This window comes from Triturus cristatus, chromosome 4_1 (assembly GCF_964204655.1).
Source record: "Triturus cristatus chromosome 4_1, aTriCri1.1, whole genome shotgun sequence".
NCBI classification, from domain to species: Eukaryota; Metazoa; Chordata; class Amphibia; order Caudata; family Salamandridae; genus Triturus; species Triturus cristatus.
This window is the reverse complement of record NC_140585.1, coordinates 540,019,957-540,045,910: the sequence shown is the minus strand read 5'-3', so window position 1 is coordinate 540,045,910 and position 25,954 is coordinate 540,019,957. Positions and strand designations below refer to the sequence as shown.

The following is a 25,954-nucleotide window of genomic DNA, read 5'->3' as shown; positions in this document are numbered from 1 at the left end:
GGCAGTTCGGGCTGGACTGTTCCCATGAGGCACAGGGTCAGACTGATTTGCATATCGCCATGTCTGAACTGGGGTGGCAGAGTGGGCTAAAGAATGGTGATGGATCAAACCCAGATCTGTTGACTGGGTGTGAGTGTTTGATTGGTTCTGATGCTCCGTCCGTCACCACCCCCTTTTGTACCGCTTTGTTCGCCATAAGATGGCAGGGTATGCTCAGACGTGAGTCCCTTGCTCACTTTGCCACTTGATTCAAGCAAGCCTGGCTGAAGACGGCTGAAATGCCAGAAACCGGTCCTAGGAAGCTTGTTTACGGTCCAGGGAAGGCATGGCTTGGCAGTTCGGGCTGGACTGTTCCCATGAGGCACAGGGTCAGACTTATTTGCATATCGCCATGTCTGAACTGGGGTGGCAGAGTGGGCTAAAGAATGGTGATGGATCAAACCCAGATCTGTTGACTGGGTGTGAGTGTTTGATTGGTTCTGATGCTCCGTCCGTCACCACCCCCTTTTGTACCGCTTTGTTCGCCATAAGATGGCAGGGTATGCTCAGACGTGAGTCCCTTGCTCACTTTGCCACTTGATTCAAGGAAGCCTGGCTGAAGACGGCTGAAATGCCAGAAACCGGTCCTAGGAAGCTTGTTTACGGTCCAGGGAAGGCATGGCTTGGCAGTTCGGGCTGGACTGTTCCCATGAGGCACAGGGTCAGACTGATTTGCATATCGCCATGTCTGAACTGGGGTGGCAGAGTGGGCTAAAGAATGGTGATGGATCAAACCCAGATCTGTTGACTGGGTGTGAGTGTTTGATTGGTTCTGATGCTCCGTCCGTCACCACCCCCTTTTGTACCGCTTTGTTCGCCATAAGATGGCAGGGTATGCTCAGACGTGAGTCCCTTGCTCACTTTGCCACTTGATTCAAGCAAGCCTGGCTGAAGACGGCTGAAATGCCAGAAACCGGTCCTAGGAAGCTTGTTTACGGTCCAGGGAAGGCATGGCTTGGCAGTTCGGGCTGGACTGTTCCCATGAGGCACAGGGTCAGACTGATTTGCATATCGCCATGTCTGAACTGGGGTGGCAGAGTGGGCTAAAGAATGGTGATGGATCAAACCCAGATCTGTTGACTGGGTGTGAGTGTTTGATTGGTTCTGATGCTCCGTCCGTCACCACCCCCTTTTGTACCGCTTTGTTCGCCATAAGATGGCAGGGTATGCTCAGACGTGAGTCCCTTGTTCACTTTGCCACTTGATTCAAGCAAGCCTGGCTGAAGACGGCTGAAATGCCAGAAACCGGTCCTAGGAAGCTTGTTTACGGTCCAGGGAAGGCATGGCTTGGCAGTTCGGGCTGGACTGTTCCCATGAGGCACAGGGTCAGACTGATTTGCATATCGCCATGTCTGAACTGGGGTGGCAGAGTGGGCTAAAGAATGGTGATGGATCAAACCCAGATCTGTTGACTGGGTGTGAGTGTTTGATTGGTTCTGATGCTCCGTCCGTCACCACCCCCTTTTGTACCGCTTTGTTCGCCATAAGATGGCAGGGTATGCTCAGACGTGAGTCCCTTGCTCACTTTGCCACTTGATTCAAGCAAGCCTGGCTGAAGACGGCTGAAATGCCAGAAACCGGTCCTAGGAAGCTTGTTTACGGTCCAGGGAAGGCATGGCTTGGCAGATTGGGCTGGACTGTTCAAGGCCATGACCCTAGCCCATAAGGCCCTGCATGGTAATGGTGCAAAATATCTCCAGAAGAGGCTGGACTTCTACCGACCTACACGATCCCTCAGGTCGGAAACATTGGCTCTGGCTCGGGTACCACGTATCAAAAGGGCTCGTCTAGGCGGCCGGTCCTTTAGATTCCTTGCCCCCCAGCTATGGAACTCTCTACCGGTGTCCTTGCGGACTACCTCGAACTTGCTTGCCTTCAGGAAGGACTTAAAAACTTGGCTGTTCTCTGGTTAGTCCGCTTCCTCTTTTAGGCTCCTGTCTTTTTACTGTTATGTTTTCCAGTTCTTTCTTTAGGTCTGGAGCACAAAGCGCCGGGACACTCCTTTGGAGTAGCCGTTGCGCTATAAAAGTCCCATTTTAACATAACATTTTAACATAACATAACATAACTGTTCCCATGAAGCACAGGGTCAGACTGATTTGCATATCGCCATGTCTGAACTGGGGTGGCAGAGTGGGCTAAAGAATGGTGATGATCAAACCCAGATCTGTTGACTGGGTGCGAGTGTTTGATTGGTTCTGATGCTCCGTCCGTCACCACCCCCTTTTGTACCGCACTGTTGTAGGCAGGGCAGAGGAGGCAGTAGCCGATGTTGCAGACCAAGCTTGCAAGTCTGTGCAAGAAGACAAAAGAGGCGTCGACAAGATCGTCGTCGATGGGACTGGCATCAGGAAAGTGATTGTCGACGAGGCAGCTGTTTTCGTCGACGAGGCAATCTTCGTCGACGACGTGGCCGTCGACGAAGAGTCAGTCTTCGTCGACGAGGCAGTCTTCGAAGAAGAGGTGGCCGTCGACGAGGAAGTTTTCGTCGACGAAGCGATCGTAGACGAGGCAGTGGTCGACGAGTTCTTCTTAACTTTTGCCGTCGATGGAGCGCTGAGAATAGATTTAATCTCCTTCGTCGACGAGATGGGTCGAACAGCAACAGAGACCACCGCCGACGGAGATGATCATCTTGGGTTTCGGCGACGAGAAATTAACCGTCGACGCAGAAGTAGCGTCGACTACGATAATCGTCGACAGCTCCTCCGTCGACGACGACAGAACTTTTTCCGGAGGGAAATCTTTCTCATGAAGTCTTTTTGACGCCAGAGACTTTCCAGTCTTTCTCGGGGACGTAACAGGCTTAGACTTTGAAGGTGGAGAAGCCTTTTTTGAAGAAGTTGAAGGCAAGCTAGAACCCTTAGAGGGCTGAACTTTTCTCGACACCTTAGCCTCACGAGATGACAAATCTTCCTCAGCCATCCTCTTTCTAGAGGACATAGATGAACCAGAAGCCACACTTCCCACCTCAGATAAGGGGTTTTCCTTGTCTTTAATCTTCTGTAGCCACAGAAGTAGGCGCCCTTTTTTATCTCTGAGGGTCTTCTGAGGGAAGGTCCTGCAGATTTTACAATCTCTCACCTGATGATCCGGATAAAGGTAGTAAATGCACTTCTTGTGGGGGTCTTCTGAAAATAGCCAGAGCTTCCCACAAGATTCACAAGGCCTATAGAGAGATCTCTTAGAAGATGACATTCTGAAGAGAAGCAAAAAACCAGAAAAAACTGAAGTACTGAGCAGAGCTCAGGGAGACTCCCTTCACACGACGTGTAGTAGAAAATCTGAGCGCCTGAGCCTCTGAGGAGAAAATTCTGGTGGGTGCTGTCGCCTGATTGGCTGCAGTTTGGACTGTACATAATGACTATGATTGTCATAGGTGTAGAAGTTTTTTCTTGTAGCTTAGGGCTACTTTACTTCCTGGTTTTATGTTACCAAGGTTTTTTTGGTCATTATATGCATAATTATTGCTTTTTATGTACCGTGCGACTCCCACTCCAACGACGGGAATGATTCAGGCATGTAAATCTATGAAAGACACCCTAAATACTAGAGAACCTAGAGTTTATCCCTTTCCTCCTTCCGATGTTAACATGTTTGTCACCCTGCCACTTCATACGGGCTGCACTCGGTGCTCGTTTCATGACGTGTAGCCGCCCGCCGGGATGTGCCTCATGGGAAATGTAGTTTCATGTGATCTTCAAAGGGCAGGAGATCCAGCAGTAGAATTTAATAGACAAGACGTCCATTCGCCCCAAGACGTTCATAAGATTAACCGCTTGTGGTTACGTGTTAGCTGAGGCTGTACTCTGACATTCTCCTTTCCCCAGTTGTTTACATCTACTGCCAAATCGCTGTGTTTAGCGCTATTCATTCCCAGGGAATGATTCATATTCTTTTCACCCTTATGTGTGTGGGAGTAGAAGTGTACAGTCCTGATTCTTAACCAACCTCCCATCATATTGAAATGCGATTCCACAAAAGTAGTCAAACTGGCCCTTCTTAATTGCTAGTTTCTTCTTTTCCCAGAATGCTGCTTCATTTTAATATTTACAACTGCTGCCAAATTGCTGTGTTTTATTGCTATTCGTTCATAGGAGGAGATTGTTATTTTTCATGAGCATAGTAATTTTGTCCTTTCCTACTTTTTTACTCATTTCCCTATCGCTTTGGATCATACTTCCTCATGGATGTTTACGTTCACACCTGTTGAACATTAGTTTCTTAGTTTCCGTGGAGTGGCGCTTTTCTGATTCTCCGTATTGTTTGTGCAAGGCTACTTATGTTTTGGCTTGCTACTGTGATGGTTTGGATTATACCCGGGTTTCTTTTGGCCAGGAAAGGAATGGGAATAGGTCATTATAAACGGGGTTGTTTGGCAGTTGTCAGATATCAGTATTACTATGCATAGAGAGGGAGTTGTTCTCTTCATGCATACGATAATAACTTGCTTATCTAGAGTGTTCATCTCCGCTAAGTGCATTATCAGGTTATGAAGAGAATGCTAAAGTAACTCCTAATGTACATTTGGTCATCCCATGATGTCATTGTCATATCATGAGTACTTGAACACTGATGTGAATGAGAGAATATTGCAAGTGGAAAGAGGCCAGTTAATTTCTGCACTTTTTTGATTAAGGAAATACCTACATAACAAAGTGCGATAAGCCAGAAGGTAGTGGTCTGTTTCATTTTGTGTGGTTATCATACATAAAGCTATCCTTAGGCTCTGTTTAAAGTCTCATCTGAGCAATATGGTACAGGTCGCTCTTGAAAAGCCCTGGATCCATACACTGGTCACAGAATAAAACCTCAATATTCACTGTCCACTTCAGATAATTCAAAGCTGAAATAAAGCCTTGAAAACTGCACAGCTACAATATGAAGACAGACGAACTAGTGTTTTGCAGTTCCTTTCAGAGAAAGAGAGATCTCTGAAAGCTGCACTCGTAACATCACTGTGCTTATTTTTTTAACCAAATGTTCTTCTTCAACCAGAGACCTTGTGACGATATTTGCATGCCCCAACACCTGATGATTTGCTTAGTCAGCCAGGACTACAGTAAATAAAAACCAAAGTAGTATTGTTTACTTTACGATCTCTTCCTTATGTGTAGATCACACAAATTGCATATAGCCCCTACAGATTATAGATATCAAAAGAAACAGAATTAATTTAATTCTCCACTTCTATTAAAACCTTATAACTGATCTGACTTCATGTAGAGTGTATTTCAATGACATGCAAAATGTTATGCACTTCACCCAGGTCATTCTGGCATGTTGTTGTAGAAGTGCGCATTTGTTTAAAGATTCTAATCTAGGTTAAAGACTGAGAAGATGGCCAGAGGTGTTAATTGACCAAGGTGGACAAACAGCAACTGCAAATTAATTCATTAAGACCACACTTTCTACCAGGTGTGTGGAAATTTGGAGACTGAAAGTAAAAGATAAGCCTGGAATCTGCATACACGGGAATCTGCATTGTAACAGATAAGCATACATATTTGACCAAAAGCAAAATGAACAAATAACAGTTCAATGTAAAATGCGGTACATATTTTCATCTTGTCCACATATTAAAATCTCTATTTCCTAAAAATGAAACTCACTACTTGGAGGCAGAGATGAAGTCGTAATAGTCTTTGATTAATAATATGGTCAATTAAACCCATTCATACGCACAAGTTACTTACCTTCGGTAACGATATATCTGTAAGAAACATTAGTTAGTTAGATTCCTTACCTTAGAATATCCCCAGGCATCAGGCTCGATCCGGAAAGATTTTGTGTCAGCAGTACCCCTGCGCGTCGGTAGGCGTCGTCTGCGGCTCCGCGTCCGTCGCCGGCGTCGTGATCGCCGGGATGACGTTGGTGTACTTAGACGCCGCCCTCGCGCGCTGACGTCAGTTCTGTACATAGCTTTCCGCACCAGGAACGCAGAGCCATGCAAGAAACCAACACTGGTGCCATGAAACTAGGGCCCTGAAAGGGATGACCTTAACCCTAGATATCGTTTCGCAGAACGGGGCGGATGGGTGGGGTGGTAAGGAATCCAACTAATGTTTCTTACAGATATATCATCACCGAAGGTAAGTAACTTGTGCATCTGAAAGAAACAAATTAGTTAGATTCCTTACCTTAGAATAGATACCCCAGCAATACCAACCCCGGTGGTGGGACTGCGAACCAAGATCACACCAGGAAGTCCTGGAGAACGCAACGGCCAAAGAAACCGTCTCTATGGACTTGGCTGTCCAGGCAGTAATGCTTGGCAAACGTGTGCAGCGAGGCCCAAGTTGCTACTTGAAATGTCCTGCAGAGGGGCTCCCCGTCCCAAGGCAGTAGTAGCCGCTGTGGCCCGAGTCGAATGGGCTCTCAGTCCCACAGGAGGATCCTTCTTAGCCAAGGAATAAGAGACCTTAATGCACAAAATGACCCACGAGAGATGGTTCGCTTGTGCACTGCCCGCCCCTTCTTAGCGCCCACGTAGCCAATGAAGAGTTGGTCTTCCACCCGGAACTGTTTTGTGCGATCCAGATAAAAGGGGAGCGCACGTTTTGGGTCCAGACAGTGGAGCCTCTCTTCCTCTTTCGAGGGATGTGGAGGCAGAAAGAAGGTGGGTAAGGTAATTGACTGCCCGATGTGAAAGGCAGTAACCACCTTAGGAAGAAAAGAAGGGCGAATCCTCAGAACAACCTTGTCCGGATGGACAGAGAGGAAAGGAGGTTTAGAAGAAAGAGCCTGGAGCTCACTCACTCTTCTGGCAGAGGTGATGGCAACCAGGAAAGCAGTCTTGAGAGTCAGAAGATGAAGAGGACAGTTATGAAGTGGCTCAAAGGGAGCGCACATCAGATAAGTCAACACCAGATTCAAGTCACACTGAGGCATTACAAAGGGAACAGGAGGGAACATGTGAGTAATGCCTTTCAAGAACAACAGGGGACTTGAAAAAAGAAGGCTGATCAGGAAGCCGCAAGAAGGCTGAAACAGCTGAAAGATACCCCTTGATGGTGCCCAGAGCAGAGCCCTGCTGGGCCAGGGAAAGAAGAAAGAGGGGAACCTCAGAAAGAGGGGCGGAAAGGTGATTCACAGCCTTTGCTGTGCACCATGCCACAAATTTGTTCCACCTGCAGGCGTATACGGTTTTAGTGGAGGGACGCCTGGCTGCCAGAATGACATCACAGACTTCAGGAGGCAAGTCAAATGGCATCTACTGCCGCCGCTCACTCTCCACGCATGAAGGTGGAGGCTGGACAGGTTCAGGTGGAGGACCGTCCCCTGCTGCTGCGACAGAAAGTCCTCCTGCAGAGGCAGTCAAATCGGGGGATCGATTTACAGACTGAGTAGCTCGGGATACCAGTATCTTCGTGCCCAATCCGGAGCCACAATGATGACTTGGGCCTGGTCCCGCCTGATCTTCTTCAGCACTCTGGGCAAAAGTGGTATAGGCGGAAAGGCGTATAACAGACCGCAACTCCACTCGCGACGATAAGCGTCTCCGAGCGAGTGCCGCCTTGGAAATTTCAATGCGCAGAACTGCCGACATTGCACGTTCTCTTCTGTGACGAATAGATCTAAACAAGGCTCTCCCCGCTGTTGAAAGAGACCTAGCGCCACCTCTGAGTGAAGACGCCATTCGTGATCCATCATGCACCTGCGGCTGAGTTCGTCCGCCCTGGCGTTCAGTGAACCTGCCAGGTGTTGAACCACCAGAGATATGCCCTGATGTTCCAGCCATTTCCAGAGATGGCGAGCCTCTTGATATAGGGTCCACAACCCCACCCTGCCCTCTTTGTTGCAGTACCCCATGGCGGTGGAGTTGTCCGTGAACACCTGCAAACTCTTCCCCGGACAGAGGGAAGGAATGCTTTTAGTGCAAGACGGATCGCCTGTACCTCCAGAGGTTGATGTGGAGCCCGGACTCCGCCAGAGACCAGAGGCTTCTGATCTCCGCCTCCCTATGTGACCGCCCCATCTCAGAAGTGATGCATTGGTCTCCACTGTGAACTGTGGTTGAGGAAGGGAGTGGGATCTGCCGTCGACCCTATCCTGGTTCGTTAGCCACCACTGCAATAGGTGTGCAGTGCCCTCCGAGATCTGGAGGCAATCGGACAGGTTCCCCTGATGTTAAGCCCACTGGAACTTCAGGTCCCACTGCAGACCCCGCATATGCCATCAGGCATGGTCCACCAGCAGGATGCAGGAGGCCATCAGGCCCAGTTGCCTAAGGGTCATCCTGACCGAGACCCAGGATAGACTCGAAACTGCGTAGTGTCCAGAACCGCTCCGATGAAGAGCACCTTCTGAGGGGGAGTCAGGTGCGACTTCGGCACATTGATGGAGAACCCCAGCGAATGCAGGAGGTCGGCCATAGTCTGGAGGTGGGAGACAACAGCCTGGGGTGAGCCCGCCTTCAACAGCCAGTCGTCGAGCTAGGGGAGGACTGGAACCCCTGATCTGTGCAAATGAGCTGCGACCACCGCCATCACTTTCGTGAACACTCAAGGGGCGCTGGTCAGGCCAAAGGTGAGCGCTCGTGGCGTACCGTGAACCGCAGGCAACGCCGGTGGGCCGGCAGGACGGGGATGTGAAAAGAAACGTCCTGCAAGTCCAACGCTACCATCCAGTCTCCAGGGCAGAAAGGACCTGAGCTAGAGTCAACATTTTGAACTTCTCCTTCCGGAGGAAGCGGCTGATGTTCCTGAGATCCAAGATAGGACGCAGGCCTTCGTCCTTCTTGGGCACCAGAAAGTAGTGGGAATAGCAACCACAATCTACTTATGGGGCAGGAACTCGCTCAATGGCTCCCTTGGCCAAGAGTGGCAAAATCTCCTGTTGAAGAAGGGCATATGATCCTACGACATGCAATGGTACGGAGGTGGCATGGATGGAGGGGTTGCCTAGAAGGGGAGGGAGTAGCTCCTTCGGACTATTTGCAAAACCCACCTGGGCGACGTGATGGTGCGCCAGTGGGGGAGATGATGGCGAATCCTGTGGCCCACTGGCGAATGGTGGCCCTGAAAGGTCGGACTAGGAGGGTATGGAGGCTGCTGCAGAGGGGGCTGTGGTGGACAGGCCCGCCCGCTGGCCTCCTGAACCACAGCGGTGGTTCCCACATCCCTGGCCGCGCAGGGGCTGAACAGCTTGCGCCAGCCTGCGGCTCTGGGTGGGACGTGGCGGGGCGAAAATAAGACTGTGCAGGCTGGGATGTGGAAAGGCCCAAGGACTAGGCCATAGCCCGAGAGTCCTTAAAGCACTCTAGCGCGTTGTCTGCCTTGTCGCCGAACAGGCGTCGGCCATCAAAGAGCATGTCCATAAGAGTGGATTGGACATCCCCTGAAAAGCCAGTCTACCTCAGCCAAGCATAGCGTCGAAGGGCAACCGACGTAGAAATCGTCCTGCCTAGCGAGTCGGCGGTACCCAGTCCACAGCGAATAGTAAACTCTGCTGCGTCTCTCCCTTTGGGAACTGCACAGGAGAGTATGGCCCGGGCCTCCTCCGGGCACTGGGGTAGCACTTGCGCCACCGTATCCCACACGGATTTGGTGTACGGCCCAAAAGACATGCAGTGTATACCGACAACAGTCCCAAGCTGGAGGAAGAAAACATCTTCCCAAGATGGTCCAGCTTTTTGGATTCATTATCAGGTGGTGCGTTAGTGAATGCGCCTTTGGAGGTGGAGGCTTGGACCACCATGGTCTAAGGGGTGGGGTGTTGGGAGAGGAAAGGGGGATCCGCCAGGGGCTGGGCGGTGGCGTCAGGCAATCATCCTATCCACAGGAGTCCCTAAGACACATAAAGCCACAATTGCACAGACACGCTACACATCCACTTCTCAAACACACACGTGCTTTCAAGATGTGGGAGTATGTGGGTATCCAAAAGAGGCATCCTCACTTCAAACTTCAATTACATTTCCCCAGGAGGAGGACAGGTGGTTGGTTTCAGAGCGGGGCAACCAAGACTTTCCCTGTGGCAACTATCTGGGTTGAATACCTGAGATTCCACTTCTAATTGCTTCATATTTTTACCCTTAAAATCATCCTATCCACAGGAGTCCCTGTGCTGGGCCTGGACCAGGTGCCCAAAAGGATGTCAGTGAGGGCTTCATTATACGGTAGCAGGGGCTCCGAAGTGCTTGCTGCCAGTTGAAGCACCTCTGTCAGGAGGTTAGTCCTGACTTCCACCGTAGGTAGCTCGAGGTTGAGAGCCTTGGCCGCCCCACCCAACAACACCGTGTAAGACACTCCCTCCTCAGTATTCACGGTAGGAGGTGACAACATGCCAAGGTCTGGTGAGGTATCCAGACCACTGGCTTCCCCCAGTTCCTCTTTCCAGACCTGTTCGTAACCCAGCAGCTCAGTTAAAGGGTCTCCAGACCCCTCCCAGTCATTCTCACTCTCCTCTGGCTGTCAATCTGGTCTCAAAGAACCAGGGTACAGGGGCACAAAAGTACCAATCGGCACAGGATTCGGCATCTGTCAACGCCGGTCCGTGTCTACATTGGGGAGGCCGGGGTCGACGCCAGCTGTGGACACCACCAGCGTTGGCTGCAAACATGGTGCCTGTGGAATCGGCGCCGGGGGAGGTGAGATCAGGTCGACCGGCACCGACCCGGATCCAGGCCGCATCCCTCGGGGAGATGTCGAAGAGCGACGGTGCTTCTTCGACTTCTTCTTGTGCTTCGACTTACTTGAGGAGTGCGAAGACTTTGAGGGTACTGGTGGTGGTGGCTCTGCGACCTGTCCCTCGACCTCCCACACGACTGGGACCTCGAACAGTGAGGAGCCAACTGCCAGACTTCGAGAAGCTTTCAGGACCTCTACCGCAAAGACTTTGGATTCATGGTCGGGCAGTTGGAGCACAACTTGGGGTTGTGGTTGCGCTCCTGGCAAAACAGGCACACGTGGTGTGGATCCGTTATCGACATCAGTCGGCTGCAGGAGTCACAAGCCTTGAATCCAGTCATCCCTGATGTGCACCAGGAGTCGAATATTCAAAATCGATGTCGACAAAAGTCGGCAAAAAGTCAGTCAAAAAGTGACTGGAGGTACCGCTCTCTCTGGATCTGCGCTGGCTGGCGCGGAAAAAGAAATAACTGATGTAGGCATGCGAGTGCGGCATCTATGTAGCTAACACTACGTCATCCCGGCAACCACGACGAACACAGAGCCGACTGACGCCACCTTTCGGCGAGCAGGGGTACTGCGGACGAAAAAATTCTCCGGATCCAGTCTGACGCCTGGGGGTAATTCTTATGTAAAGAATCTATAACTAATTGTCTCTTTAAGATTTAATTGTTACAATGGTCCAGCCAGTAAAGTAGCTTCATGGCATGCATTTCATCAACTGCACAGATCATGTGAGTAAAATGCAGGTTTTAGAGTCAAATCCAGAAAGTGCAAACTGGGCTATTTATCCTTCAAAGGGGAACAAGCACAAGCAATACCAAACCTTTTGGTTCTTGTTTGCTAGAAGCTTGGTAAAGCTTCACCAACACACACAAAATATAAGCAGCTTGGGCTCAGCAGTGCAAACTTCCTCAACTCAAAAGATCTAGGCCAGGTGGTGCAAAGTTTTCTCCCTCTCATCCACAAACATATGCACAGACAAAAGGGGTGCCTTTCCACACAAAGCTTCCCTAAGACACATAAAGCCACAATTGCACAGACACGCTACACATCCACTTCTCAAACACACACGTGCTTTCAAGATGTGGGAGTATGTGGGTATCCAAAAGAGGCATCCTCACTTCAAACTTCAATTACATTTCCCCAGGAGAAGGACAGGTGGTTGGTTTCAGAGCGGGGCAACCAAGACTTTCCCTGTGGCAACTATCTGGGTTGAATACCTGAGATTCCACTTCTAATTGCTTCATATTTTTACCCTTAAAGTCATACCTGTTTAAAAAACTATATGTATCACAATAGGTAATAGTTCACTGTTACTCAAACCCCAGCTGCCTCTCCAATCACTCACTAACTGCATCTTTGCCTATGGCCTGTACAGTGCTACACTGCCTTATAGGTAAGCTTGTACTATACCAATACAAAATGCATACATACATTCTGGAGCAACAGTTTTCAGGCAATCGAGCTCTGCTGGAAATCCGTTCATTTTCTACCTCTAAATGTGCTTCTCTAATTCGGAAACTACACATGATCAAGGTTACATGTACTTGCTGCAGAAAGGACACACCGGACAGCCATCTAGTGGGGTCTGTTGGGTCAAGCTGGACAGGGACCCGGCAGTGGCAGTTTGGAAATAGTCAACAAAGGGATCGTATAAGGGATTGCACAACCCTTATGCTTGGCCCTCCGGGAAAGGGAAGAAACTAGTAGTGGATCGTTTCCAGTCCCCACAATATTTTTTTTGCCCATTCTCCTCCCCACTCTTATCCCCTTTGCACCTCGGAGATGACCTAGGCACCATGCTCTCTCCTTGGGTTAAGCCTCAGGTTTTACAGAGCTCCCTCACCTGAGTAGTAGCGTAGTGCTTATGGGAAGTTCATTTTGCCACTTTCACCAAGGCGCCTTACGTGATGGTGGCCTTGATGGAGTGGTCAGAAGGCTTGTAGATCTAGTAGTGATGAACGATAGTGTCACTGCTGACTAGAGATGTAGCTGCAGCTGGGCCAGTTGTGGCTGCACTAGAAGCTGTGCTGATCATGCCCACCCCTGGCTCAATGCTCCTGCTGCTGTAGTTACATAAACTACATAAACACCTCAGTGCCATGGCTATAGAACTCTTACGTTGCTCCAGTTGCTTCGAAAAAAAACGGCAGCCAGGCTTATTCTAGTGAAGGATAGTTTGGCATACTGAAGAATGAGTCTACTAGACTTACTTCAATGGGCAAAAGGTCTCCCTGTGGCGTCTGTGCAAAACGGAATATATGGAGGGATAATTAATATAAAAATACACACATACTATTAAAAAACAAGCACTGGTAATGCCGATCGGCCTGGCTCTAGAGTGCTGCACCCTGAAGTAACGAAGGAACGCCAATCATCATGCACCACTCACACCAACATTCCCCCACAAGCACTTACATAGACACACTGCTTAACACGTACTCACACGGGCACACCTTTTATTTGTCACTCTCAGACACCACTTCTGCACAACTGTTCAATTGAAAGCGTAGAAGACCATCTCACTCAGCCTGCACTTACACAGGCTCACTGTGCCACTGGATTCAAGCTAGCCTGACTGATGAAGGGTGACATACACCGAAACTGGTCCCAGGATGCTTATTTCTGGTTCAGGGAGGACCAAGGCTGGGGTGACTTAGTGGGCAAAAGAACAATTGATTTAACCCAAGGAGGAGATCCTAGGGAAGAATGTTTGAATCATTCAGCATTCCGTCCATCATTTGTTGCAGTTTAACTTACGTTGTACTCATGCAAATACCACTTCATTGCGCTCACACCCCTTGGACTCATGAAGACATACCACCCAACACTCACACAGAAATCGTTCACACAAATACACTTCTTACCCTGCACGCACGCACGCACGCACGCACGCACGCACACACACACTTCGCCGATTGCAAGCATACTGGCTCAATCTCCACATACAGCTCACTCTGCATGCACACATAATATGTTCTCACCCTCCACTTGTACTGGCATTACTCTCCAATCCTAAAGAGACACCTCTTCCCTTGCACACTCACAGTTCATCATGGACTCTCCAAGACACACAACTCACCCTGGACTCACATCTCCCACACACTTTACACAGATGCTGCTCACCACTCACACAGATGACACTCAACTCTGCACTGGCACAGACCCCACTCACACACCGTGAGTGACCATGTACATCTCCCTGCCTACATGCACACTATTCACTCCCCATGTACACATCTTACACTGTATGCACACAGGTAAAGCAAATGCATCAAACCCCAGGATTCCCAGGATTCATCACAGAGCATGGAGTGTTATTCATCCTGCACGTTTGCAGCACATCAAATCCTGCCCTGTCTTACTTTAGTCAGAACCTGCAAGTTACACATCACAAACGCGTGCCTCTCCTCCCTCACCATTAAGCTGGAAATGGAAGTCATGCCCTCCACGTTATATGCAGTTCTGTTCTGCATACAAGTCACACTCCTCGGCTATGTCACAATTTTAAATGTATTAAAATATAGCGCTTATGACCCCCTGTTGAGGCACTGAAGTACTTTTTCAGCGAGATGCATTCTATTCCACAAACCAAGATTAGTAGTTAATAGCTTAGCACAATGTATTTTTTTTTCCTTGAGCATTAGTTGCGTGAGTTTTGTATTGGTGATTTCTTGTGCATTTAATAGAGTTTGAAGTAGGGACAGAATGATAGGAATAGATTTGAAAAGGGGAAGTATTGAGTTGTTTTTGTTAGTAGTGGTTAGATGTGCTTGTTAATTGGGGGGGGCATGGCTAGAAAGAAGGGATGGACGTTTGAGAAAGATGTTTGGAGCTCATAGTAAAGGTTTGGGATGGGTCAGTTGTAGGAGGGGTGAGAAGGATGGAATGGAGTTTTTTTTAAAGAAAAATGTAAATAATTAATACATACATACATATACACACACATGATGCTTGGGAAGTTTTGTTTTGCTCGATTAAACCCATCTGTAATAATTCCCATGTATAAGTTGAAGCAGCAATATTTAAATGGTCTGCTTTCCACATTTATTTTGTAGTACATATTTATGGTTTTGAATAACTAATTAACATATATACATAAATCTACGTGTCATCTATTGTAGTTATTAGTAGCATGCATAACCATCTCTATACACACTTATATCTACATAGCAGCAGCAATTTTGACATGGTCTAACATACACTTGTATGTCATGGTGTAATATATAGTTTTCCCCTTATATAAATGTATCTGTTTGTAACAGAAGGCACAGTTCGAAGTACAATGGCATGCACTTGTATAGCAGCTCCTTTCCATACTGTGAGAAAATAATGTGCTGTGTCAGAGTATACTGTTGGTACATTTGTTTGGTATATGGTACATTCTTGAGATGTGAGCATAGTCGTCATGTGGGGAAGGGCCAGCTCTTGACTAATCTTCTGAAGTAGAGGTAGAAGTCTGTGGGTCTTATTTGTGTGGGTAGGGAATTCCATAGTTTGGTTGCTTGAACAGAGAAAGATGTTCCACCCAAGGTTTTTTCCCCTTTGTATGTAGGTATTATGAGATGAAGAGCCATTCTCCAATTTAAGTTCTTTTGTTGTATGTTTTTGTTGATTTTCTTCCTGATGAAGTGTGGTCCTTTGCCACGTATTGGTTTGTGTGAGATACAAAGCATCTTGAAGGAGTATCTTCTGGCAACTCGTCTTCAGTGAGGCGCCCTCGAGGCAGAGGAGATTTATGCCTGTGGCTATACATGTAGGAATAGTTTAGCGGCAGCTTTCTGAATTCTTTGTAGTATTCTCATAGTTTACAAAACTTACCTATTATACAGACTATTAGCATAGTCCAGTTTTGACAATACAAGCGCGATGGTAGCATGAACCTTGTGTGCAGATCCTAGGTGTGGGAAGATACATCACAGAGTGATTATTATGAGAAAGCTTGATTTGGCTCCCATATTTATTTGTGGATTCACTGACAGTTTACATATGTGACATAACAGTCAGTCCACAATGTACAAAATATCAAAAAAAGAAGTGTGCCCCTAGCTATGGATATAAGCAGGTTATTAAATTAATTGTTTAAAGTAGACACAACACAACATCTAGCATAATACACACATGTAGCAAGTAATGAAGCTTAAAAAACATTACCATCAATCCACCATGCACACCGCTGCCTCTTAGATTGGGTGCATATTCTGCAAGGTCGACAGATCGTAGCCATTCCATTACTCGATGATTGGTCCACTGGGAAACTTCTGATGGCGTGATGTTATTCTGAAAAATAAGCATTCAACTTATATTTCTTGTGTTACATTTTTGATTAAATGCACATCAGAAAAAAATAGGGTACTGTCAAATACACTTTATTGTGCTAAAGGTGCCTGCAGAGAAATACTTCACACACCAACTTATTAGCTTTTGTGTCCATTACGATCGTACCCCATAGCAGTTACACGACAAGCATGGGTTGCTAACCGTCTGGAGGACTGAACCAGACAAATCTGTTGTGTTTGCATTTTGAATAGTAAATTACATTGTCCTTGAATACTTAGGGAAAGCAACACCAGGGTTACCGAAAAACATTTCAGCAAATGTTCTGGGACTGCAGTTAAACTAGTGAAACCTGCATTATGTAGGGTAAAAATAAACTTGTAGGTTTTTTCCTTTAAAGGGAAGTAGCATGCTCCGCTGGAACTTTGCAACGTCCAATACATAAGAGATTTGTAACTGAATTTTGGTAGGTTCAATTATACATTTTAAACAGAATATTGGGGCACTTGTTAGTTGCAGCCCATTACTATGCAGCCTATTGCAGTGGATGCAATTGAAATATATTAAAATAATAAGCGGTCTTCTTAAATTAGTTAATGCAGAAAGGACAGGCTTTTTAGCGCTCACCGTGGTTTCATATATAAAATTAACACTTGTATTATCAAATGGTTCCTTGTTGCCCTATTTTTAACTATGATGGAAAAATGCACCTCGATTTTCGAACAACTGGTTAATACTTTGATGAACCACAGCTGATCACAAGTTTCTAACTTGTGCAAATGTAGCTATTCTTTTTTACCTTTTAAAATCAGTAGCATTCTTAGTGTGAAGTGGATTTTTCCAATTACAGAAAATTACTGAAAGCAGAAGGGCTAAAGACCTTTTGCTTTCAAGTCCACTAACATCAAGTGTAACTTGTGGGACAGCCCATCCCATGCCAAAACGAATGAGAAATGTTGCTTTCCTGACAAGAGTGCCAGGTCCTCTACCACTAGAAATATATCTCTCCCTCCTTTCCTTCCCTTTCTCTTCCACCTGTGCCTTAATTTGATTTACAGACGTCTAGATTGCGCGAATGCCCAAAAGCATCTTATAAATCCAATCACAGAAACGCCAACAACAAGCACAAAGACCAACCGTGTTAAGAAGGGAAAAAAGAATAACTAGGTTTTCAGAAGCTTACGAAAGCAACACAGATTTATCTGAGTTTTTATGTGCTGGGCAACGTGCTCCTAAGTGCACCTGTGGAATGAGCCAAACTATGGCCACCAGTCTAGAAATGGTTACTGACCTGGATATGGCAGACCGTGGGGGTCTCTTAGGAACTTGCTTCTGAGATATTCTGGGCCTGACCCATGTAGTGTTTTATGTGCCTAGCACAAGGCCTTAAAAGCAATCCTCTTTCTTACCGCGAGCCAATGAAGCTCCTCTAAAGAACCTGCTACAGACTTAAACTTTGGAATGTTTTTCAGAAGATGACTAGCAGCCTTTTGTAGCATCTGTAACTTGTTTAGTCATCTCGGTTTAATGCCCATATAAAGGGCATTGCAGTCGTCACGCCTAGACATGACTAAAGAAATGAACACTTTTTTTGTTTTTTTAAGTCGGAAGATACAAAAGGTATCACTTTCTTTAACATTTGTAAGATGAACATAATGTAGTTATCTGGTGCTCAAATGATCACTATGCATCAAAATGGACACTCAAGTTCCTTACTTTAGACACTGCCACTGGCAATGGATGAGCAGCAAAAGACTCAGCCAACCGTGCATGACCCCAGAAAGTAACCTCCTTCCCAAAAATGAGAACTTCAGTTTTCTGGGAATTCAGTTTTAAACGGTTTTTTCTCATCCAGCTATTGAATGCTCGCATTCATCTATTAAATCTATCAACCACCTCCGTCACATTGCAGTAAATCAATTAAATGTTTTGCTTATCTTCAGCATACACTACTGTGGCGAAATAAAAAGAATGGATAAGCTTGGCAAAAGGAGCCACATACATTTTAAAAAGCGCTGGGCTGATAGATGATTTTGAATTGAATTCCCCAACTGCCACGCTTTGAGCGCCAAACAGCAGGATCCAGTCCATCCAAAAATGGCGCAAGAAGATTTAAAGCTGGCCCAGTAATCCCGATGTCTGCCAACTGTTACATCAAAACCTCATGACTCACCATATCGAAGGTTGCAGGATGATCCAAAAGGATCACCACAGCCCACCCTCCCGCCCTTATCCACAGTAGATCTTGTTTCTTTTGAGACAGCTACCAATGCAGTCTCAGTACTATGATTTGGCCTGAAACCAAACCGTGCTTCATTCAGTATTTTATTATTTTCCAGGTAATCTACAGGCGTTTAATTAAGATGTTTCTCAATAACCTTCGCAGGGAAAGGTAACCAAGGGATAGGTCTGTAGTTGTTTTCTATCATGGGATCTAAAGAGTGCTTTTATAAAAGTTGAAGGAAAGAGTTTTTTTTTCTATTACCCAGGAAAAAGTCCCTCAATTATAAGTTTCTTATACTCCTGAAGAACAAGTTACTTACCTTCGGTAATGCTTTTTTTGGTGGATACAGTATTTGCCTATAGATTCCTCACCTTTTGAATAACCACTTGCGCAGCATTCCACTGAAACTTCTCTCTATGGCTCGCATTGGAACAGCTCTGCATGCGACTACGAGTGACATCATCGGAGCCATAAGAAGACCTCGTCGGCATGCTGACATCAGTTCCACCCATTTTTTACATGCCTTTGAGGTGAACGCGTGAACCGACAACATTTTCACAAGTATACATCGTATACAAAACCAATTAAAGCTGGAAATTCTAAAATATAGACATTTCCTAGTGACAAGTATCACATTATTCCAATTATGTCAACAATAAAATACCTAAATTACATATCAATTTTTCAGTATAAACAGGCAGGCAATGGGGAGGCGGGTGGGTCAGTGAGGAATCCACAGGCAGATACTGTATCCACCAGAAAAAGCGTTACCGAAGGTAATTAACTTGTTCTTCTGATGGCTAGATCTGCCTGTGGATTCCTCACCTTTTGAATTGAATCCCCAAAGAGTCGCACTCCTGGCTGGGGGTGCCTGCCTACCTATACTAAAAAATCTAGTAGCACAGATGTGCAAAGTGGCCGTCCCTCCTCACCTCCAGGTATAAGCAATAATGCTACGCGAAAGTGTGAAGGGAGGCCCAAGTTGCCGCCTTGCAGATTTCTACAACAGGGACGTCTCTAGCTAAAGCAGAAGTAGACTTTGCTCTGGTGGAATGAGCTTGAATACCTTCAGGAGGCTACTTCTTCACAAAGGCGTAGCAGATGTTGATACAGAGGATGATCCACCTGGACAGCGTTCTTTTGTGAACAGCCTTGCCCTTCATCTTGCTGACATATCCGATGAAGAGTTGGTCATCCAACCTGAAGCCCTTAGTCCTGTCCAGGTAGATCTCTTAGGTCCAGGTGGTGAAGTCTCTCCTCCTCCTTAGAAGGGTGAGGGGGAGGATAGAAAAAATGGGTAAAGTGATAGATTGACCTAGGTGGAAGGGAGTGACCACTTTAGGCAGGAAAGCAGCTCTGGGGGTCCTTATAACCATCTTATCCGCATGAAATGAGGTGAATGGAGGCTTGGAGTTAAGAGCCTGCAGCTCACTCACTTTCCTATCGGAAGTGATTGCAATCAGAAATATTATCTTAATGCTAAGAATCTCAAGGGACAAACATGCAAGGGTTCAAAGGGGACCCCCCCCCCCCCCCTCCCCATCAAGAAAGTGAGAAATTCAAATCCCACTGCTGCGTAAGGAAGGGAGTGGGTGGAAAGCAATTGGTGAGACTCTTAATGAATCTCATAACTATGGGAGATTTAAATAAAGAGGGTTGGCCTGGTAAACAGAAAAGCCGACAAGGAAGACAAGTCGCCTTTAACAGTAGCTACTGCACAACCCTGTTGAGCCAGATAAAGAGATAAACTGAGAATATCAAACAAATGGGCCTTCAAAGGATCACTCCATCTCTCTCCACACCACTTAAACTTGGCCCTCCTACCAGAATAGACAGATTTGGTGGTGTGTCTTCTGGCCGATAAATTTAACATCAACCACATCCGGTGAGAGGGAGAGAGAGTTCAGGTGGCCCTGTTCAATATCCAGGCATGAAGGTGCAGGCTCTGGAGGTGGGGCTGTAGAACCTGCCCATGCAAGAGGAGGTCTGCCCTGAGAGGGAATGGAGCGGAGGTTGCGATGAGAGGTACATGACGTCTGTGTACCACACCCTTCTTAGCCAATTCAGGGCAATCAATATGACTTGGGCCCAGTCTTGGCAAATCTTCCTCAGAAATCGAGGAACCAAGTGTATGGGAGGAAATTCGTAAAGAAGCTGTGAGCCCCAACCTAACCGAAAAGCGTAACCCAACGCTCCCCGCATCGGATACTGGAGACTGCAGAACGACAGGAGGTGCACATTCTCATGGGTGGCAAACCGGTCCAACCGAGGAAACCCCCACATCCTGAAAATGTGACAGACCACCTCTGGATGGAGACGCCAATCGTGATCGGCCGAGTACTGCCAACTGAGACAGTTTGCACGCACATTCAGCACTTCGGCCAGGTGAATCGCAGTCACGCACATCTGATGGTCCTGAGCCCAGCACCAGAGATGCAGAGCCTACATATGGGTGACTTGTTAATATTTAAAAGAGGTTTTGACCTATCAAAAGAGTTTATTCGACAAGTCAAACTGCCATGTTTAAACCGCCATAGAAAGACCTCAAGGGTAGGCCTGAAGCCATGTTTTACACTGTTACTGTAGTGGATGTCATGATAGGTGCTTCAGTCCACTAGTGAGATTTACCCTACAGGCTCTGGGTAGAATTTGTGCCAATATGCCACTCAGGAGAATATCAATTTTATCATGTTAAAAGGAGGAGCACAGGCACTTTCTCACTAGTTAGTCGAGGTTAGTGCACAGAGTTCTACAGCCAGCAAAAGCAGTCATGGCAAAAATCTGTGGGTACACCCTGCAAAAGATGGTCATTCCTTAAGTTCCGCTTTGACATCACAAATGGTTTGGGAAGGATCATGTGTGTTAAACCTTCAAGAAACTGGATCACAAAAGGTGATTTAAAAATGGATGGTTGGTCCAGTAAACAGTCTGAAAGGGCCAATAAATAACCTTTAATGGCATTGCTGGACAAAGACAAAACAAACAAAATATCGGACAGCTCGGCTTATTAAAGGTCTGTGCTGCAGTGTAAATTGTGCAGGTTCTGGGGCAGAACGCTACCCTGCTGCTGCAACCGAAAGTCCTGCTGAAGCAATACCCTAATCAGAGGACAGATGCCGATGCCCAGAAGGTACGGGTACCACATGCTCTTGGCCCAATCCAGAGCCATGAGAATGACTTGGGCCTGGTCGTTCCTGATCTTCTTCAAACTCAGGGTAAGAGAAGCAGAGTCGGAAAAGTGTACAGGAGTCTCATGCTCTACTCTAAGTCTAGCAAGAACAGGAATTCTAGAGAGCTTTCTTGGGAATGTCAATACGCAGAAGCTCTGACACTGAGTGTTCAACAGTGGCAAAATTATCCAGCCAGGGTTCTCCCCATTGTTGGAAGTTGCCCTGTCTTACTTCGGAGTACAACCGCCATTTATGATCTGTCAGGCACAGTCGTATGAGCACGTCCGCCCTGGCATTTTAAGAACCCTCAAAGTGGTTCACGATCAGGGAGATGCCCTGACGCTTTAGCCAACTTCAGAGGCCCAGTGCTTTTCAGAATAGGACCCCACTCCACCCTGTTTGTTGCAGTACCACATGGAGTTGGTGTTTATGAGAATCTGCACTAGCCTATCCCCTTGCTAGATGGTAGGAAGTATTTAAGCACCAGGTAAATGCCACAAAACTACAACAGACTGATATGGATCAGGTTTTCCGGGGTCCTCTGATCTTCACCTTCTACAGATGACACCCCAACAAAGTTGTGTCATATCCATCACCACTGACTGCTCTGGATGGTTCAGGAAGAGGGGTCTATCAGAGGTCCAACTACAGTCAAGCAGCCACCATTGCAGATCTCCGGCAGTCTCTTCCAAAACCTGTATGGAATATAGCATGCTTCTTTGGTGCTGTTGCCATTTTGAGAGTTCAGAATCCACTGCAAAGCCTTATATTCCAGCTGAAGTGATTGACTAGCAGAATACAGATGACTAACATATCTAGAAGTCTAATCATTGTTCACACCAAGATCCAGGATCAAAGCTGAACCATCAGGATCATAGGCTGAATGTCCTGGGCTCGTCAATAAGGAGGGAAGGCCCTGAACTGGACAGTATGCGAAGAAGTCGGATGAGACTTTGAAACGCTGATCAAGAACCCCAATCAATGTCAGGAGGCTCTAAGTGATCTGGAGGTGGTCTGCGGCTGAATGCAGTGACCCTGCCATCAACAGCCAGTCATCAAAATATGGGAAAACTGATACCCCCCATACTCCGAAGGTGGGCAGCTGCCACGGCCATCATTTTAATGAACACTCGAGGGGCGCTGGTGAGGTTGGCGTTTATTACGGTAAACTGAAAATTAACCTGGCCTATTCCTGAACCACAGGTAATGTCGGTTGGACTGCGGGATGAGTAGATGAACCTACAGGTCTTGCAAGGCCACTATCCAGGAGCCCAAACACAGGGCAGACAGAACTCGACAATGGTGAGCATTTTTTCATCTGTCAAAGATCTAAAACAGGACAGAGGCCTACATCCTTCTTCGACAAGGAAATAGCAAAAGTAACAACCCGTCCCTATCGCTGCATCCAGAATGCCTCACCACAGCCCCTCTTTTAGAAAGATTTAAATGTTCTTGTCTGAGAGCTGCTCTAATATGGAAGGAAGTTGTGGTGGTCAGAAAGAAACAGAAAAGCATAGCACTGCTGGACAACCTTGAGGACTGATCTGTCAGATTTTATGGATTGCCATCTTTGGAGAAAGTGCTGGATATTACCTTGCACAGGTCGGGTTTATGTCACTAAGTGCAAATGGAAGGCAGGTGGCCTTGGTGATATGCGTGGTGCCTGCCTGAACCCTGTCCCATACCACCAAAGGACTGGGGTGACTGCTTATGAAAGAGCTGTTGGGAGGAGAGGTGGGTTGTGGGGCGCCTGTTGCTGTCTGAACACCAACCATCTTGAGTAGCCCGGAAAGGCCAAAACTGGTGGACAAGCTGTCTGATAGGTGTTGAGAGGCCTAAAGAACATGCCATGCTCAGGCTCTATTTAAAGTGTTCTAAGGCGGAGTCAATGTTTTCACAGTAAAGGGAGGATCCATCAAAAGGCATATCCATAAAGGATGCCTGCACATATTCTGAGAAACTTGTGGATTGCATTCAAGCACGGCGACAGAGCACCCTAGACAATCAGTCGTAACCAGTGCAGTATGGATCATGTATTCGGCTGCATCTTGAATAGCTTGAGCCAAAAAGGCCCCAAGTTAGTTCTTCTTGGACTGCCAGCAAGACCTTGTTGACCATGACCTAGAGGGTGGGCATGTAGCAGCCTAACATGCAAACAACATTAACTGAACCCTCAAGGCTAATCTGGTTGAAGAGAGCATTTGTTTCCGCAACATCTCAATCCTCTTTCACTCCCTGTCTGGGAAGGTTGTTGGGAATGAATGGAGTTTCATGTTGCTGGTGGAAGCCTGGACCACCAAATTTAGCTGCGCAAGAAAAGCAGCGTCGCCAGTCTGGCCACCTGCCGGTTAAAGGGCAGGCAAGAGCAAGGCTTAGATCAAGTGCCCATCAGAGTATCAGTTAGGGCTGCGCTGAATGGCAGTAAGGGCTCAGAGGACGCAGACACAGACTGCAGAACATCCGTAAAGACATTTATTTTAACTTCCCCAGAACACAATTGTAGGTCCAGGACATCAGTAGCATGTCGAATTCCAACTTCTGTTTGTGGCCTAGGAGGGGAAAGCAACCTCGTATCAGAGGGAAGTATCAAGCCTACTGGCTTCCTGTAGGTCCATATATAAAATCTCATAGTAATGCTGGGGTAAATCATCCCCATTATCACCATTGTTCTCTCTGAAAGGTAGACTCTGATGTGAATCATAACTGAAAAGATAATGCAGCTCTGTGCTTGCTGTAGTCCAATGTCATAATCAGACTGTACAGGAACTGATTTTTTCCCTTCCCATCCCTGATGTCCCTGGGTGAAGGTGAGTAGGGGGTCTCCAAGAACAGCACAAGCAAACTACTCAGATTTGGCCATTAAATAAGAACCAAACCAACATTAGCGGCGCCATGCCATGTAGTTCCTATAAATCTATATAGGATCTGCGTGTTTAGACAACAAACTGTGGGAGTGGTGTCCAGACTGATTCCAGACACCCCCACCAGGTATGCTCGCCTGTATACCAGCTAGCTCACAGTGCCACTATGAACCCCTTTAACCCCTTCGATGCTGCGCAGATTCCGCCGCTGTGCTGACGGAATCTTGCGCGGGTGTGGTCATGACGGAATGGTTCCGTCATGAGCACAGCTCAACCGTGGGTCATGACGGAACCATTCCGTCATGAGCACCGAAGGGGTTAACCAAGGAGTGAATAGTTTCTGGCAACTATCAAACAAGACAACCCGGTCCCCTCAAGTATAGTGGAAACAGTACAGCACTTTACGCTCAGTCATTCGTCTCACTTTATCTCAGAGATACACAGAGTAAACGATGGGGACGATTTCAATAAGCATTTATTGAACTAGCATCATTCTAGTGTAAAATATGTGTGCTGCAACAGCCATAAGACAGAAACAGATATATACAGTTATGAGCACCAACAGAGTAAATAGATGGGAGACTTCTACCATAGTGCTAAAACAATGAAGATATGCAGGCATATAATTACATGACAGTAATAATGCATACTCCTACGATGCTAACCCTAACAGATGTACCGAAATGTACCTAGGATGTATGTAGGTGTAGAGCCAAGAATCCCCCTAGGATAAGATCAACCCCATTACCTGATGTGAGCCAACGAAGGACCCGTCTTGGCCTCGAGATGGACACCCTGCCAGGAATGTCAGACCACTGCGAGCTGGAATGTCTTCATGCAGGAACCTCAGCTTCTCGTGTCAGCATGGAAGTCTTTCTCCTCTGCCCGCCCCAGCAAAGAAATGGTGTTTATATACCCAAAAAGTACCCTCAGGGGTTCCACTTTGCTGTGTCATGTCGGTCGAGGAGGACGATAGGAATGACCCTTATACATAGTTATTATGCAGGAGATAGTGCTCCTGCTGTGATTCTGAGAAACCTCATGCATAATAAATGAGGCTATTTTAAGAGAACACCCCACGGCATTTATGCAGCACCTAACTAGGTAAAAGGTCAGCACATAATGTTCCATTATATACAATAGTATGGTAAATGTAGGTAAACGATTAGGTGACTACCCAGGCCTATATTGGGGTACATTACGATTCATGACACCCACTCCTCATCCGACTGGACAATATACTAAATCAATCAAAAACAGTGTTAAATGTTTTGAATACAATTTTTTCTAAAAGTGTTATAATAAATGCTTAAAAAACGTAAGTCCTTTATATATGTAAAAAAGCTCTACAAGTCCTTTAAAATATGTTCATATATAGTTTGAGCAACTGAGTGAGTCTGAAAGCCATGGTGCTCAATAAGAGCGAGAGAAAACAAAATTGTTGTAAAATTCCAATTTCAGTTGTTTTGGAAAAAAGGCCACATTTTTCTCAGCACACAGAGAGCCAATTGTTTATGTGTCCTGTGTGGGAGATGGAAAATGCTACTTACCAGTAGGCGTCTGTTCTTGGCAGGAAGTGCTGCAGATCCACACACTATGCATAGATCGCCATCTGGTGTTGGGCCCAGATGTTTGAACTTGTTTTTGAATTGGAAAAGTCTTTGGAAGTCACGAGCTAGGGGACTCCTCCTTTGGACCATAGTGCGCATGGGCATCGGCTCCATCGTCAGATTGTTTTTTCGCCAGCAG

General features: G+C 46.7%; 1 protein-coding gene across 37 annotated transcripts in view; it reads right to left on the bottom strand.

Annotated features, from left to right (window-relative positions):
- Positions 1-25,954, bottom strand: part of PPFIBP1 (PPFIB scaffold protein 1) — a 1,024,139-nt gene that overhangs the window by 168,876 nt on the left and 829,309 nt on the right. For all 37 annotated transcript variants that reach the window (XM_085652838.1, XM_085652839.1, XM_085652808.1 and 34 more), the window contains one exon: positions 15,828-15,953. In XM_085652838.1, the coding sequence (XP_085508964.1) occupies positions 15,828-15,953 (126 nt within the window). The remainder of the gene's footprint in view (positions 1-15,827; positions 15,954-25,954) is intronic.